Genomic DNA, 17467 nt, shown 5'->3' with positions numbered 1-17467 from the left:
CAGAAAAGGAAAAAAGAATAACCCTAATTAGACTTCAGATCTCACACCTCCTAACCTCCACCATGAGCTTTCGTAAAGATTCCTTATCATCCGTCTCTCCCCTAGGCTCTGGTCACCTGTTATGTTAATAGGGTTCACTGTTTCTCATTTAAGAATTATATCTTACATTTGTTATCATCCTTAGTCCCAGAGAAGCATGACTCCATGTACTTGCTTCTGGACCTTGGAAGACATCAGGTTCAGACCAAAACTTAAGTAGTTGCTGTCAGCTGGGGCACAAACAACGCATAATGCCAGTTTTTGTTTGTTTAGTTTGTTGTGTTTGTTTTGTTTTGGTTTTGGTTTTTGTTTTTCTAGTCAAACATCTTGTGTCTTTGGAACATGATGGCCCTAATAGAATCAACCTTGGAATGGTGACCATATGTCTTATTTGCTCAGAACGAGTCTACTTAGCAGAGTTTCCCTGGTGTAATTAGTAATAGTTCACTTTCATTGTCAAGTGTCCTAGCTTGGATGAGAAGAAAAATTATGTAATGCCTTATAAGTGGAGATGAACAAAAAGTTATAAAAATAATACTATACTAGAATGAAAAAGTTTAATATTATATAGCTACATAGAACAAGGATAATCAGGGGCGCCTGGGTGGCTCAGTCGGTTAAGCGTCCGACTTCGGCTCAGGTCACGATCTCGCGGTCCGTGAGTTCGAGCCCCGCGTCAGGCTCTGGGCTGATGGCTCAGAGCCTGGAGCCTGCTTCCGGTTCTGTGTCTCCCTCTCTCTCTGCCCCTCCCCCGTTCATGCTCTGTCTCTCTCTGTCTCAAAAATAAATAAACGTTAAAAAAAATTTAAAAAAAAGAAAAAAAAGAACAAGGATAATCAGCATTTCATATTTGAATAGACTCCAAATAAATCAGATTCTTTTAGTAATTACAATATTATAAATTCATGATTTTAACTGAGTTTTAAAAATCTGAAACCAGTTTTCATTCTGTCTTGTAAAGAAAGTAACAAAATATCCTGGTAGTCCAAGCCTCCTTACCTTACTTTCTAGAACCTTTATGTTTTTACCTTTCATACTGAGATACACAACCCATCTGGAATTGATTAATTAACAATCTCTGGGCAGATCATGCCATGCTGTTTAGGGTGTCCTAAATTGTTTTCCACAATTTACTTGGAAATTTGTTAATTTGCTTTACATTTATTAGACATCAGAGTAATATATTTTTACTTATTTTTATTCTCTTCTGTTTTGTCTCACTAAAATCATTAGAAATACATTTTATAGGATTTCTGGGAGCTCATTTACACCCAGTACTAAGAAAATGGACTTTATATTTGTAATTGTATTTTGGAACTAGAAATATTTTGTGTCGTCTATAATCTGCTTGTTTGTATTATAAGAGGAATCTTAATTTTTAAGGAACCTAAACCTAGTTTTAAATAGTCCTTAGCCATTTTCAGGCACCAATACATTTTTCAAATAAAATTCTCTCATTTTACCTTATATGTCTCAACTCCTGAATATGTTACTCTAAGTACCAGAATTCGTAACCAGTACTAAAAGTAATGATAAATGATATAAATAATGAAAACAAATCTGTCACTATTTATGAATAATGCTCTATGATTAGGATACTCAAATGATCTATAGTATTGGACTTAAAAAGTGAATTAATGTCAACTATACTTCAATTAAAAATTTTAAAAAGTTGCAAAAAAGTGAATTTACCAAGATTGCTAAATATCAGTTTAGCATAGAAAAATCATTACATACCAATAACAAGAAAGTCGAAAATAGCATTTAAAGCAAAATTTATAATAGCATCAAAAATATAAAAATATATGACAAGACATTTATATAAGAAAAATCAATAAAACATTATTGAGAGAAATTTAAAAATACCTAAATTAATGGATTAGAAGATTCAATAGTATAAAGATGTCATTCTCTCTAAATTGAAATATAGGTTCAAGGCTATCTCAATCAAAATTCCAGCAGATTATTGTGAAAATTTATACACAGATACCAAAATATACAAATGCCAACACTAGCTAACCCACCCATAAAGAATAAATAATTTAGAGGGCCAAAATCAAATCTTATTATATAGAGCTATAGCTAAAAAGACAATGTAGTATTTGTGCAAGGATAAGTATAATAGACTAATGGAACAGTACAAGAGGCCAAAAAGAGATCCAAACATATATGGTCAATTAGTTTATATCAAAAGTGATACTGTAGTGCAGTGGTGAAGAGAGCTTTCAATAAAATCATATTGAGTCAAATAGTGTACACATAGTAAAAAATAAATCTTGACCTTGCCTGATACCATACACAAAAATTAATTCCAGATGGATTGTATATCTCAGTATGAAAGGCAAAAATGTAAAAGTTCTAGAAAGTAAGGTAGGAAGCTTGAACTCATCAGGATATTTTCCCTATGGATAAAAATAGGAGAGACAAATGAATAAAATTATGACTCTTTTAAGAGGGATAAAGACCAGGTGAGTCAGTGTTGGATAGGCGATGAAACCATTTATTGCTACATCAGTGTTACATTGTTACAATGAAACAGCATAATAAACAATCATAAAATCTCAGTGGTACACCAAAATAAACATTTATTCAAGTCTATGAGACACCTGGATCCATGTGACCTCAACTATATTATCTTTATATCTCAAATCAGCTGTGAGTTGGCTTGCTGATTGTGGACTCACTCATTTGTTGGGGATTGACTGACTCATGTAAAGTGGCCTTGGCTGTTGGCAACTGAGGCACCTCAGTTCTGCTTAATGTGCATTTTATCCTCCAGTTGGGTAACTTGGACATATTTTCATGATAATAGCAGAGATGGAAAAGAGAGGACTAACCTAAGTGAAAGTGCTTTACTAGTCTGTTCTTGCATTATATTTCTTAATGCTCCAGTGATCAAATCAAGCCACCTGTGTAGGACCAAATCAGAGTAGGCAAGCCTAGGAAAGAGTGAAGAATTGGGGTCATTAATATAATTAATATACCACAATTGTATAAGATCACTTAGCTCACCAATAGTCGAGCTGAGGTTTAATTCACAACTCTTTACGTCTGGTACTCATTCCAATGCACTATTCCTTCAAAGACTGTTATATAATCTTTATAAAATCACAATCATTGTGCTAAAAACTCAGGGTCTTCAAGGGGCATTTGATAGTAGTCAGTTATCTGATTGATCAATGTTCTCCCTTTACTCTGTGGCCATTTAAAAGCTCAGTAAGGATGTTTTGTCTTCTGTTTCTCATATAACTGAAATATTTGGAGACATTTCTGAAAATAATTCAGTTACTTTACAAGCTCAGAGGCCCTGTAGGAAGGCATTTCTATAGTTTTTAATTGCAGTGTTTGCTATGTAATTCGAGGGCAATCTGCAGAAGGAATGAAGGAGGCAAATAGTCTCCTACAATTCTACTTGCACAAAGGCTGCTCAGCAATCAAGTGTTTTATGGGCCCAGATAACTTGAATTAATTAAAAGTTTTTTTCACCTCATTTTTTGGTTCCCAATTAGTACATGGAACTTGGAGAATCAAACCCTGGAGAACTAGAAAGTTTCTTAACTTCTTTATGTTCCAGAATCACAGCATTATATTGTTAAGGGAGTTGGAAAGTCCCTAATAGCAACAGGAGACTTTAGTAGTCTTAGAGCCAGGGATTACCCTTTGGAAGTTTTAGAGAGCAGAGCATAGGTGGTGATTTTGGCAGAAAAAAATCTTTGTCATTATTTTTCTTAGGCAGTTATTTTTGTATTTTTACCAAAAGCTCTGTATGTTGAGAATTTGTGAATGAGGAAAGATCTGGCTTGATTTTTTGCAAGCCAAGAGCATCCATATCCTTTTTCATTGCAATTTCTGAATAAAAATACCTCTGCATAACCCACTCTAATGCAGTTTTCATGGAGAATTACCATAATTACAAAATTCAGATTCTTTTACTTTTCTGAGCACTGCACAAAGATTCACAAGCAAGACCATGCTGGAGATCAACTTTAAATAGTGAAGCATACATTAGTCAAAGAGGAAGATACTGATCACATGTGCTGAGGTAAATGAGAGCAGACCTTATCCATCTCTTTCTGTATCCTCCGATTTATAAAACTGATTCACGGGTCTCAGCTAGGCCGGGAGACCAGAATAGGAGACCAGATATTTACTTTTAAAAGAAGTACTTGTTGATAAGGAAAATATTGAGTTGAAATGAGCCCAAAATGTGGGACGGAAGTTTTCGATTTGCTTTTGATTTTCTCATTTATCTCAGACAAGTCATTAAACTCCTTCAAGCATCCATCAACTTTAAAATACAAATGTTGGGGTAGAACTCTGATTTGTTCTGGCTCTGACATTTGGGAAGGAAAAGGAAGAGATTGTTGGAAAACATTTGGTTGTCTTAGCCCTGACATCTGAAGTCATTTTAGGGAAAGTATCTCAATAAAATGACTTAGGATAGGTGAGACTCTTACAAGCATTGTAAAGGAAGGATAAGGGAAAGACTAGGGACCCAATCTGCATGAGAAAAAGACATCATTATTTTGTTTATAAGAAAAGACCAGACAGTAGTGAAGAAAGAAGAGAAAGCAAGAAGAGCAAGAGCTAGAGTAGGAAAACTGGGTGCTGAGTGGGGAAAGACCACTAGAGAAGCCCTCAGTAGAAGGATGATGTGTGCTGACCCAAATGAACTTTAAAGAGCAGAAACCTTTAACAGTCACCTTTCTGGAAATAATCAGTCAGGTGTTTCCTATTCACCTATGGATTGGAGGTTGAAATTTTAATAGATTATGAAGAAGTACTGAGTTTTTTATCTGAGCCAGTGTGAACCAGCACTGGGTTACCATAGGCAGGTATAGCTCTGAAAGAAAAGCAGGGAGATGATGAAATCATAAACGTTTTGTGATGTTCTGAAATATTAGAGAGGCCATGGAATTGGGTGGTGGAAAAATAATTTTAAAATAAGTTAATCTGGGAGTTGTCATCTTCCTGTATAGATTACAAAAAAAAAAAAAAAAAAAAAAACCCAAACAAACTGATTTCAAAGAGGCCAAGTGATTTGCCTGATTATGCACACCAGTAAGTAGCATGGTTGGATTTAGAGTCCAATTCTTACACTCAGAGGACAGTGGTCTAAAACCCTACAGAAGATGATTGGGGAATACCTCAACCTCTCCTAAGAGTACAAATGGTCATTGCCTTCCCCACCTCACTCTATGTCAAATATTTAAAGCTAAGAGCTCATCATCTTTGTTTCTTAAATGAACTAGTTCCTTTAATGTTACAGATAAGGGTGCAGATCTAAATGAGCAGTTGAGAAATCTTAGGCTTTTATGTTGGCACAGAGACCAATAGTGAAAATGTGCTTATTTGAATATGTACCAAACATTGTCCATGTTCAAGGGAGTGGTGTGTTATTAAAAATCTTGAATGTAAGTTATTCTTTGCTAGTATTATGGGGAACAAGATCTGGAGAAGCTCAGTTGTACCAGGGGTGGGAGCCAATGGGATGTGCACATATGGCTATTGTTCAGTGTAATATACTTGAGTAATGTGGGTATACATAAAGAACGAAGCTGTACTTGAGACAGTGGCCTACAGTTTTGATGACTGGATAAATATTCATGAAAAACAAGATTAGAGTTGGTGAGAAAGGTAACAGCATGTAGATGAACTGTTGGTTATAGACGTAAAAATATAAAATGGCATGATAAGTATGAGAAATTACAAGCTGGTTGTTGTTTCAGACCAGAGTCTGGAGCTGGAGTGTTGGAAGATGAGGTTGGAGAAGTAGGCAATGATGAGGATGTGAGGCTTGAGTGTGTGTGATTGATTGCATTTGAACTCTACTTATAGGACAGTGGTTTTTAAACATGTTCCCATATGCGACTAATTGTGAGATACATCACAAGTAATTAGAATTGCATTATAAAATCCTGAACTTTGAAAATCAGTTTGTTTCTAAGAAAGCGTGGGCTCAGGGTGATTCCATATTCAAAAATGCCTTCTTGGAAATTGAAATCAGGTAGTGCGATAGTGATTGGACACAGGTTTATCTTCTATTTATAGTGTACCGCATATCCATGTGTTACAACACATAATTAGCAGGTTTATGAAATGCAACTAAATCCTTTCTCCCTGTAACGTTTTACAAATTTTTTTTCTTTCCCCAGCAAACCTCCTGTGGTCCTTAACTCGATTAGGTATAACGCATTTTTTCTAAAGTTTGTTTATTCATTTTGAGAGAGAGAGAATGTGAGCAGATGAGAGATGAGAGAGTGAGGGAATGAGAGAGAATCCCAAGCAGTCTCCGCACTGCCAGTGTGGAGCCTGACATGGGGCTTGAACTGAACCTGTGCGGGGCTTGACCATGGGATCATGACCTGAGCCAAATCCAGGTTTGATGCTCAACCACTGAGCCACCCATGTGGCCCAGGTCTAATGCCTTTTTTGATTAAACTAAGTGTCACAATGTCTCACTGACCAGTGTTCCTAACACAGAGCTCAGATTCTTACCCTCTGTGTTCTCATGGTACCCGAGGGTGTATTTATATGATGTTAATTGTATTTATTTCTTTACTTGACTGCATGATATTTTATTCTGAGCTGCCCAAGAGTAGGTTTTTAGGTAATTCAAAGAGATCTTCAGTGACTTGTAGTATAATCAACAAATGAATGAATGAGTGAATAATTAGCATGGTATTGCCAGAATAATGATCCTTGTAAAGTACCCCTAACTAATCCCCTTGAAAGATGGTAGAATTTAATTTTCATATATGTACAATGTATATTTTTATTCACTACTACAGATAAAGAAAGAGGCATAAAATGGTCAAGGCAAACTTGACAGTCATTTCCAATTTTATTTTCCTGGGGTTTACTCCTTACCCCAAAGTTGAGGTCATCATATTTGTGCTGTGCTTGCTGATGTACCTGATCACCCTGCTGGGTAATATCATTCTGATCTCCATCACCATCCTGGATTCCCACCTACACAAACCCATGTACTTCTTCCTCAGCAACCTCTCCTTTTTAGACATCTGGTACACCTCTTCTGCTCTCACTCCAATGCTGACAAACTTTGTTTCAGGGAAAAACACCATCTCATTCTCAGGATGTGCCACTCAGATGTACTTTTCTCTTGCCATGGGCTCCACTGAGTGTGTGCTCCTGTCCACGATGGCGTATGACCGGTATGTGGCCATCTGCAACCCTCTGAGATACCCCATCATCATGAACAAGAGGGCTTGTGTGCAGATTGCCGCTGGCTCCTGGATGACAGGCTGCCTCACCGCCCTGGTGGAAACAGTATCTGTGCTGCAGCTGTCTCTCTGTGGAAGTAGCATCATCAATCACTTCACTTGTGAAATTCTGGCTGTCTTGAAACTAGTTTGTGTGGATACTTCCAGGGTGCAGTTAATCATGCTGGTGATCAGCGTACTTCTTCTTCCTATGCCGATGCTCCTCATTTGTGTCTCTTACGCATTCATTCTCTCCAACATCCTGAGAATCAGCTCAGTGGATGGTGGAAGCAAAGCCTTTTCAACATGCGCAGCCCACCTGACTGTGGTGGTTTTGTTCTATGGGACAGCTCTCTCCGTGTACCTGAAGCCCTCCGCTGTAGATTCACAGGAAATAGACAAATTTATGGCTTTGGTATATGCTGGATTAACCCCCATGTTGAATCCTATCATTTATAGTTTACGGAACAAAGAGGTAAAAGCAGCTGTGAAAAAATTGCTGATTAGGAACCCTCTGTGTGCTTTTTTAATCCCCCATAGCAAATCATAACATTAATCTAAGGGGTGTATTGATGTGGTCAATACACACCAGAAAACTGGGATAATAGGGGAAGACACTCATTTTAAAGATTTCCTAAGTTCCCTCCTTGACTGACTGCTGAAACTCTAAGGTAATATAGACATATCTTACATAAGCATATCTGAAATCTTACATAAATAGACTTTTGATGACAAACTTCAATTTTATTTTGGGTTATAGAGTGTAAGTATAGCTTTAAACATTAAGCTAGTGTATTGTTAGTATTCAAAATTATGTGCATGTAATATACAAATGTAATAACTATAGTAGACTTTTTAGATAATTTATGATTAACCTTTGTTTTAGGCTGAATTGTGTCCCTGCAAAACTTATGTTGAAGCTCTAACCCACCAGTACTTCAGAATGTATTTACATTTGGAGATAAGGCCTTTAAAGTGGGATTAAGTTAAAATGAGGCTATCAGTGTGGGCCCTCATACAATTGGACTTATGTCATTATAAGAAAAAATTTAAGAAATTTAGACACACATGGGTACTCGAGGTTTTCTCACACACAGGGGAAAAGACCTAGCAAGAAAATGGCTATCTGCAAGCCAGGGAGAGGCTTCAGAAGAAATCAAATCTGCCAACACTTTAATCTTGGTCTATCCTCCAGAACTATGAGAAAGTCAATTTCTGTTGTTCAGGCAATCCAATCTGCTATTTTGTTATGGTAGTATTAGGAAACCACTACAACCTCTTTTCAGCATTGCTAAATTTAATGGGAGTAATTGCATATTCTACAAAGTATAACTGTGTTTTACATGTGTGGAAATATTTGTGGATGCAGATAGATGTGTGTGATGTGAATGTCTATGTACAAATGGAGAAGGCCTGCACAAATATATACTGAATAGAGATGGGGTAGAGGGATGCTAGTATGCAAAAATATCAGAGAGTTTAGCAGTTTGTTGTTGGTCTTCGAGTGCTGACATTAATTTCGTAAATTCAAAGAAGCTGCAGGATGTTTCAGTGAAACTACAAGCACCCTTCCCTTTTTTATTGTGCTTTCCCCTGACACCTAGATGCTTAGATCCAAGGGTATAAATGAAGCTATAAGCATTTAGAAACAAAATACATGATATATTTATATTATAAAATATACAGTATCCCAAACCCACTAAAATGGTGAGAAATGCTGAAATATATGACATATCTTATTGTATAAGCCATAATATACAAAGAACTTAAAAATGTACACTCGTCAGTATTTGTAACATTTGTATGTCCTTTCTGGACTAGATGACTAAATGTGAAGTCAGTGTGCAAAACTTATTTGCTCTTTATCATGAAGTTGTCACAAGAGTCAATAAAATTGTGATGGCTTGGATCCAGAAAGCAATGGTATGGAGAAGATAGGATGAATATGGGAATTACCAGGTTGTAGGGCTGGATTTGATTTCTCAGATATGAATAAACAGTCATCAAAGATGATTGGTCCATTGGTGTAAGTAAAGAACTCTGATGCAGTCGTTGATTGGATGACACGAGTAGCGTAAGGATGATGACTTCACAAAGATAGGGATGTAAGTCGGTTGACTAGTTGGCTGTGCATTGATGGTTAGACTTACAGGAGAAGACAGATTTGTGAAATCTAGGCAAAAAATTAGGTCTAAAGCTATATATATGTTGCGAAATCTTTTGCAAAGAGATGTAAATTGAGTACTAGGTGTGGATGATGTTTTCTAGGGTAATTTAGGGCAATTATCTTTTTGGTTATGTTTTCCTGTTATTGGTCAGAACTGTGGTAAAGGTGAAAGAATAGTACACATGGGATCTAGAGTAAATTATCCAAAGTATACAGAAATGCTGATTCAAAGGGGCACATACACCCCAGTGTTTATAGCAGCACTATCAACAATAGCTAAATTATTGAAAGAGCCCAAATATCCATTGACTGATGAATGGGTAAAAAGAAAATGGTATGTATATACAATGGAATATTACTTGGTGATCAGAAAGAATGATATCTTGACATTTGTGAAATGGATGCAACTGGTGTGTATTATGCTAAGCAAAGTAAGTCAGGCAGAGAAATACAAATATCATATGATTACACTCATACGTGTAATTTAAGAAACAAAACAGAATAATGGGGCCCAGGGTGGCTTGGTCGGTTGGGCATCCGACTTCTCCTCGGGTCACGATCTTGTGGTTTGTGAGTTCAAGCCCTGTGTCAGGCTCTGTGTTGACAGCTCAGAGCCTGGAGCCTGCTTCAGATTCTGTGTCTCCTCCTCTCTCTGCCCCTTCCATGCTCTTGCTCTGTCTCACTCTGTCTCTCAATGATGAATAAACGTTAAAAAAAAAAAAAAAAAGAAACAAAAGAGATGAACATAAAGGAAGGGAAGCAAAAATAAGATAAAAACAGAGAGGTAGGCAAACCATGAGAGACTCTTAAATACAGAGAACAAACTGAGGGTTGCTGGGAGGGAGGTGGGGGGGATGGGCTAAATGGGTGATGGACTTTAAGGCGGACACTTCTTGGGATGAGTGTTACATATGACTGTTATGTGTAAATGATAAATCACTAAATTCTACCCCTGAAGCCAATACTACACTATATGTTAAATAACCTGAATTTAAATTAAATAAAAAGAATTACAATTTTTTGGGGTGTCTATATAAGCTTAGTGATCTTAGGCAATTTCTTTTTTTTAATGTTTATTTATTTATTTTGAGAGAGATAGTGTGTGAACACGCACATAACCAGGGGGATGGTAGAGAGAGAGGGAGAAAAAGAGAATCCCAAGCAGGCTTCATGCTGACTATCCCCTGCAATGCAATGCATGGCTCTATCCCATGAACCATGAGATCATGACCTGAGCTGAAATCAAGAGTAGGACTTTTAACCAACTGAGCCACCCAGGCACCCCAATCTTAAGCAATTTCTTAAACATCCTAATCCAATTTCTTTGTCTATAAAATGGGAAGTTTATTTAATCTATCAATATATTTATAATAATTATTTAAAATTATTTACAAGTTAGCAAATATGCTAATTCCAAAAGACCACCTGTGAATTAGCTAGGATGATAGGTGTATCATTTTGGCAGAGTCAGATTTTGATCTTTTTTTTTTTTTTTTTCTTGCTAGACTCTAGTTTCAGTTAGTTTGAATTTACCTGTGATTTCAGGGTGCCTGTGTGGCTCAGTCAGTTAAGCATCCCACTTCGGCTTAGGTCATGATCTCTGGTTTGTGAGTTCGAGCCCGTGTTAGGTTCTATGCTGACAGCTCAGAGCCTGGAGCCTGCTTTAGATTCTGTGTCTCCCTTTCGCTCTGTCCCTCCCCTACTGACAGTCTCTCTCCCTCTCTCTTTTTCTGTCTCTCTCCCTCAGATAAATAAAAATTAAAAAATATTTGAATCTACCTATGATTTCAATGTATTGAGAAACATCTATGAGTGTGTTACAAGTCTAGCCTATCACTCTGGTAGTGTTTAGGGATATAAGCATAAAATACCCCAAGTTATCTCTTTCTCTCTCTGTCTTTCCCTCTTTCTCTGACAGTCTGAGCTGAGTCATTCCATATATGGGTGTCCTTTTGATTCTACTGGGTTCTGACTACCTGAACTGGGCCTCCCTTTCATGTTGACCTTTTACTTATTCCATTAGGCCCCAAACATCCTGCTGGGCAGAACAAGCAGGGATTCCTTTCTGAACTCTGTTGGGTTGTTGAAACCTTTGCTGGGTGGCCCTTGAGCAGAGCCACTCTCCTCATCCAGCTCAGGCTGTGGGACTGTACCAGGCAACTCACCTGTATTACATACAAATAGATGTTAGGTAATCACATAAAAAATAAAAGTACAATTATTATTTGCTAGCAATTTCAAGGGCATTTCTTTGAAAGGAAATATTTAAAATAAGATTATTGCTTTTGATAGAGTGAAATTCTCAGTATTCCTTAAGAAGTGTTTATACGGGGCGCCTGGGTGGCGTAGTCGGTTAAGCGTCCGACTTCAGCCAGGTCACGATCTCGCGGTCCGTGAGTTCGAGCCCCGCGTCGGGCTCTGGGCTGATGGCTCGGAGCCTGGAGCCTGTTTCGGATTCTCTGTCTCCCTCTCTCTCTGCCCCTCCCCCGTTCATGCTCTGTCTCTCTCTGTCCCAAAAATAAATAAAAAAACGTTGAAAAAAAAATTAAAAAAAAAAAAAAAAAAAGAAGTGTTTATACAATTGATAGATATTTTTTTCAGCAGTTGCTCATTACAGAATAAGTATACACTGATATGATTTTTGCCTTACCCAGACCAAATGACTTCTTTTTTAATGTTTATTTATTTTTGAGAGAGAGAGAGAGAGACAGAGTGTGAGCAGGGGAGGGGCAGAGAGAGAGGGAGACACAGAATCCGAAGCAGGCTCCAGGCTCTGAGCTGTCAGCACAGAGCCCAGCGCAGGGCTTGAACCCAGGAGCTGTGAGATCATGACCTGAGCCGAAGTTGGACACCCAACCAACTGAGCCACCCAGGCACCCCACAAATGACCTCTTGAGTATATTTATCTTTCTTTTATCTTCCCTTACATTTCTGTACATTTAATATTAGCTGATATTTTATCCATAACTTTTTGATGTGTTATTTAGTCAATGAAATAATACATAAATTCAAGTTCTCTTATATCCCTGTATTAAATCAAGTACTTAGACTATATTTTACTATTATTTCAAAATGTTAAATAAGTAATTAGTTACTGCCTACTGTTTAACTTTATTTGACATTAGACTTCATACAGAGAACAGTGAGTTCTGCCATTGGGTGGATTTCAGAAATGAACAAATGATTATAGTATAAAAGGAAAATAGCCATAACAGATAAAGTTCAGGACAGCATAAAGGAGGGAATAAGTAAGCGGGCAAACTTTGGAAGGATTTGTAGAAGATCTCACACTTGAATTGTGCTTAATAAGATTGCTAGGCTGTTACCATAGAAAGAGAAATGTGAGGATGGAGATGCAGTGGCATATGCTGTTGTCTTTAGGTGTAAAGAACATGATATAATTGGAGAAGTAATAGTGAATGTAGCACAGCTTGTTCAAACATGGGAGAAACATGAGGAGGGAAAGAAGGGGAAATATGTACCTGAAAAATTAGGTTGGAGTCAGGTCAAGTCCTTGGGTAAAATAAAAAGCAGTAACAAACAAACAGACAAACAAACACAAAAATTCAAGTAGTTCTCTCAAAGGGGAACTGAAAAATACATATTTTACTTGTTCAGCAGACATACATGCAGATGGTCCATACATTAAAATGGTTTGACATAGGATATTTCAACTTCATGATGATGTGAAAGTGATATGCATTCAGTAGAAACCACACTTTAAAATTTAAATTGTGGTCTTTTCCTGGGCTAGTAACATGTGGTATGATATTCTTGTTGCGCTAGGCAGTGGCAGTGGCCCCAGCTTCCAGTCTGAGCCACATGATCACAAGAATAAACAACTGATACACTCAACTGTTTCATACCCATACAACCACTCTGTTTTTCAATTTCAGTACAGTGCTCAATACGTTATAGGAAATATTCAACACTCTATTGCAAATAGGCTTTGTATGAGATGGTTTTGACCAACTATAGGCTAATGTAAGCATTTGCACATTTTCAAGGTAAGCTATGATGTTCAGTAGATTAGGTGTATTAAAGGCATTTTTGACTAATGATATTTTCAAATTTTGATGGGTTTATCAGGACATAACTCCATCAGTTGAAGAGAATCTGTACTGGATTTTCCTGGAAACATTTAATTACATCTTTTTTCTTATTCCTTAAATTTTACTCTTAGTACTTATACTAGTTGTGTCTACATTTTTGTAACAGTCATTTTCATAAAAAGGGAAAGCTAGATAAGTATCTTGAAATTTCTTTCCAACTCCTAAATTCTGTGATCCTACATACAATCTTTATTTCTTTTGCTATGTTTTAAATAAAAGCCTTTTCCTCAAATATATGAGTTTATTTGGTGCATGAACTCGAAGATGTAAGTTTTTCATCCTTTTCTCCAGAACCAGTGTCTACTCATCAATTTTCTCAAAGCTCCAAGCACCTCTGTGTTCCTCAGGCTATAGATGATAGGATTGAGCATGGGAGTGACTACTCCATAGAACAGAGCAATCAATTTGTCAATAGCAGAGTCTTTGGACTTTGGCTTCATATATATGAAGAGGATTGTCCCATAAAACATGGTCACTACTGTTAAGTGGGCTGAACAGGTAGAAAAAGCTTTTTTTCTTCCTTCTGCTGAATTCATTTTTAGTACAGTAGATAGGATGAAAATGTAGGAGATGCAAATTAACAATAATGGAATATACAAAAATATTACATTGCCCAACATTATAGCAATCTCATTCAAGGAAATATCTGCACAAGCCAGCTTGACAAAAGCCATTATTTCACAAACAAAGTGGTTAATGACATTTTTTCCACAAAAGGGCAACCGTATTGCAAGAATAGTTTCTGTCAGTGAATTGAGAAAGCCCATTCCCCAGGAGAGGGCTGCCATCTGAATACAAAGTGCCTTGCTCATGATGATGGGGTATCTCAGAGGGTTACAGATGGCCACGTAACGGTCATATGCCATCACCGCTAAGAGCACGCATTCTGTGCATGCCATAGTGTAGGAGACAGACATCTGAACAACACACCTAGTGAAGGAGATGGTTTTTTTCTGTGATAGGAAGTGAATCAACACTGAGGGGGTAAAGGAGGACGTGTAACAAATGTCTAGGAGGGAAAGATTACCAAGGAAGAAGTACATGGGCGTATGGAGGCGGGAATCCAGGAGAATTAGTATGATCAAGGTGCTGTTCCCCAGCAGGATCACCAGGTACATCATCAAGCACATGACGAAAAGGAGTTTTTCCACTTTGGGGTACTCAGAAAGTCCCTGCAGAATGAACTCAATCTCTGTCCAGTTCGTCCTGTCCATTTTATGTTTCTATACCTGGAGTAATCCAGAAGAGAAAACTGCATGTGAGCATAACGCGTCAGTGCATATTACCATGTGCAGTGAGAGATCACTGGGGGAGGGGCACCAAGTGTGTCCACACTAGCTGGAGTGGTGCTAAGAGCTCTGAGTTTAGCGTTTTGAATTTCTCTTCTGGTACATATAGGAAGGGATTGAAGACGTGTAATAATTACATTGATAGCTTATTAAAAATATAGGCTCTTGTATTCCATTTCCTGAGATAGTGATACACAGTTCTGAGGCAGGGAAGAACTATTTGCATCTGAACAAACATCTATTATTTCCTGTTCTTTGGACCCACAGACTCCACTTTGAATATCATCATTTTGGAAAGCTTATGCTTAATCTGTTAAAAATAACTATGTATTTGATTTTATTTCATGGAAGTCATTAACAATATTATTAGTTCAGGGTTTTATAACTTACTAATATATTCACACATATTACTCATTTTATCATCACTATAATTCTCTGAGGCGAGTGAAATTCACAGAGGTAAAATGTATATAAAAACACAGTGAGTGATCCACTATTCCAGTCTGCATTTTCTGACTTTATATCACCTGCCCTTTTATTTATTTTTAGTTTATTCAGTGTTTAGAGAGATTGCTAATGGAGGAATGGCAGAGAGAGAGGGAGTTGGAGGTTGCACACCGGGCCCTATGCTGACAGCAGAGAACCAGATGCGGGGCATGAACCCAGGAATGAGGAAATCATGACTTGAGCCAAAGTCGGATACTTAAGAGCCTGAGCCACATAAGCACCTGCTCTTTTGACCAACATGCTATTGCCCTCCAAATTATGTGAATTGTCTAAGGAGTGGGAATCAGACATCTTTTAAATAATGTTCTCCAGATGATCCTAAAGTTCAATGTGGAAAAAATCCACCTGTCTAGTGGAGTGCCTCCAAATTTTAGTATACAGACTAATCACATGAGGGAAATTTGTGAAGGGTTCTAAAATTTCTTTTAATGTTTATTTATTTTTGAGAGAGAGAGAGACAGAACACAAGCAGGGGAGGGGCATAGAGAGAGGGAGACACAGAATCTGAAGCAGGCTCCAGGCTGAGCTGTCAGCACAGAGCCGGACGCGGGGCTCAAACCCACAAGCCATGAGATCATGACCTGAGCTGAAGTTGGACACTTAACTGACTGAGCCACCCAGGCACCCCTCTAAAGGATTCTAAATTAGTAGGTCTGAATTGATTCTAACTGATTCAAATCTAATTGATTTGTTAACATGTTCTCAGATGCTGCTGCTGTTGCTGTCTGCAGAACTCACATGAATAGCAAGGCCTTTTAGACCATTTCTCCCCAATGCTATTGCAGAAAATGCCACTACTGCTTCCCTTGTATGTAGGACTGTAATCGAATAGTAGACAATGCAAAACTGAACATTCTGTGACACTTGGAGTTGAGACATCTGTGTGAGTGTATTGCACTCAGTTTTGTATTCTTTAGATTTTAGATATACAAGCAGTCAAACTACATACAGAAGAGCCTGTTGTTTGTTTCTGTCCATATTAAAGTCCTTTCTCTTCCATTTGTTGAATTTGCGATTAGGGCCAATAGTTTCCAAAAAAGGAATTTGAGATCAGCTCAAGCATCTGAGTTGTGCATCATAGAGCATGGAGCAAATAACTTTAATTTGAAAAAATTTGAAGAGTAGATGTTAGTAGCTGACAGTAAATAAATCAAAGAACATAATTTTGAAAACACCTTTTCATTCTCAAGGTTTTCTACCTAACTAAAAAACACCCTGAGGGGGGATAAAAAGACTGATCCTATAGATGAGTTTCTAGTTAGTGTTTTTTTTTAATGTTTATTTATTTATTTTGAGTGAGAGAGAGGGAGAGACAGGGAATGAGAGAGGGAGATAGAGAATCCAAGGCACCATCTGCGCTGTTAGTGCAGAGCATGAGCTGGGGCTCCATCTCATGACCTGTGAGATGACCTGAGCGGAAATCAAGAGTCGGAGGCTCAACCAGCTGAGCCACCTAGATTCCCCCCGCCCCCACCCAGTTAATGTTTTTAATCAAGGCTGTGTGAGGCACCTGAATGTCTCAGTTGGTTAAGCTTCCTACTCTTGGATTCCTCTCTGGTCATTATTTCACAGTCCATGGGATGGAGCCCTGTGTCAGGCTCTGTGCTGACAGCCAAGAGCCTGCTAGGGATTCTCTCTCTCCTTTCTCTCTCCCCTTCCCCACTCTCTCACTCTCTCAATATAAATGAACATTAAAAAAAATTAAACAAGGCTGTGTTTATGGTTTAGGCTTTGGCATTTCCCTCTGTGATAGTCATTTGATGATAGGTTATGCTGCTTTCTATGATGACTGCAGTTTACAATGGAGAAACATGTTCATTAGCATAATATGATGTTTATACGTCTTTTGGCTATGGAAAGGAGGGTTCTATTCCAATTCAAGCTGACTAGACTTTGCAGGCATACATTACAAAGAGAGTAGGAAGGGTTGGGTAAGACAGGATATATTTCTGTTTGGTATTAGGATAGGAATGTGATTGACTGTGAATGTATATATCACCCTACTCTGAATCTGAAAATAAAATTTTGATAGAGACTTTGAAGGAGCATCAGTTGTCTGGGATGTGTTGTTTCAGGGGTGTTGTGAATTTTGTCAAAAATACCTTTTATTTTCTAGGAACATCTCCTAAA

The 17467-nt window shown here is 37.7% G+C and overlaps 3 protein-coding genes across 4 annotated transcripts in view; 2 read left to right on the top strand and 1 right to left on the bottom strand.

The window, feature by feature from the left end:
- Positions 1 to 17467, top strand: part of LOC132663126 (olfactory receptor 13C9) — a 205549-nt gene that overhangs the window by 170396 nt on the left and 17686 nt on the right. The window lies entirely within an intron of this gene.
- On the top strand, positions 6850 to 7812 carry LOC132676210 (olfactory receptor 13F1-like). The gene has a single exon (XM_060628351.1). The coding sequence runs from the start codon at positions 6850 to 6852 to the stop codon at positions 7810 to 7812; it is 963 nt and encodes a 320-aa protein (XP_060484334.1).
- On the bottom strand, positions 13817 to 14755 carry LOC144614047 (olfactory receptor 13C7-like). The gene has a single exon (XM_078436151.2). The coding sequence runs from the start codon at positions 14753 to 14755 to the stop codon at positions 13817 to 13819; it is 939 nt and encodes a 312-aa protein (XP_078292277.2).

This window comes from Panthera onca, chromosome D4, assembly GCF_046562875.1.
Source record: "Panthera onca isolate mPanOnc1 chromosome D4, mPanOnc1 haplotype 2, whole genome shotgun sequence".
Classification (NCBI taxonomy): Eukaryota; Metazoa; Chordata; class Mammalia; order Carnivora; family Felidae; genus Panthera; species Panthera onca.
This window is presented reverse-complemented; position numbering and strand designations above follow the sequence as displayed.

Coding starts and splice junctions, on each gene's coding strand:
- LOC132676210 (XM_060628351.1), top strand. CDS start 6,850: ATGGTCAAGGCAAACTTGACAGTCATTTCCAATTTTATTTTCCTGGGG.
- LOC144614047 (XM_078436151.2), bottom strand. CDS start 14,755: ATGGACAGGACGAACTGGACAGAGATTGAGTTCATTCTGCAGGGACTT.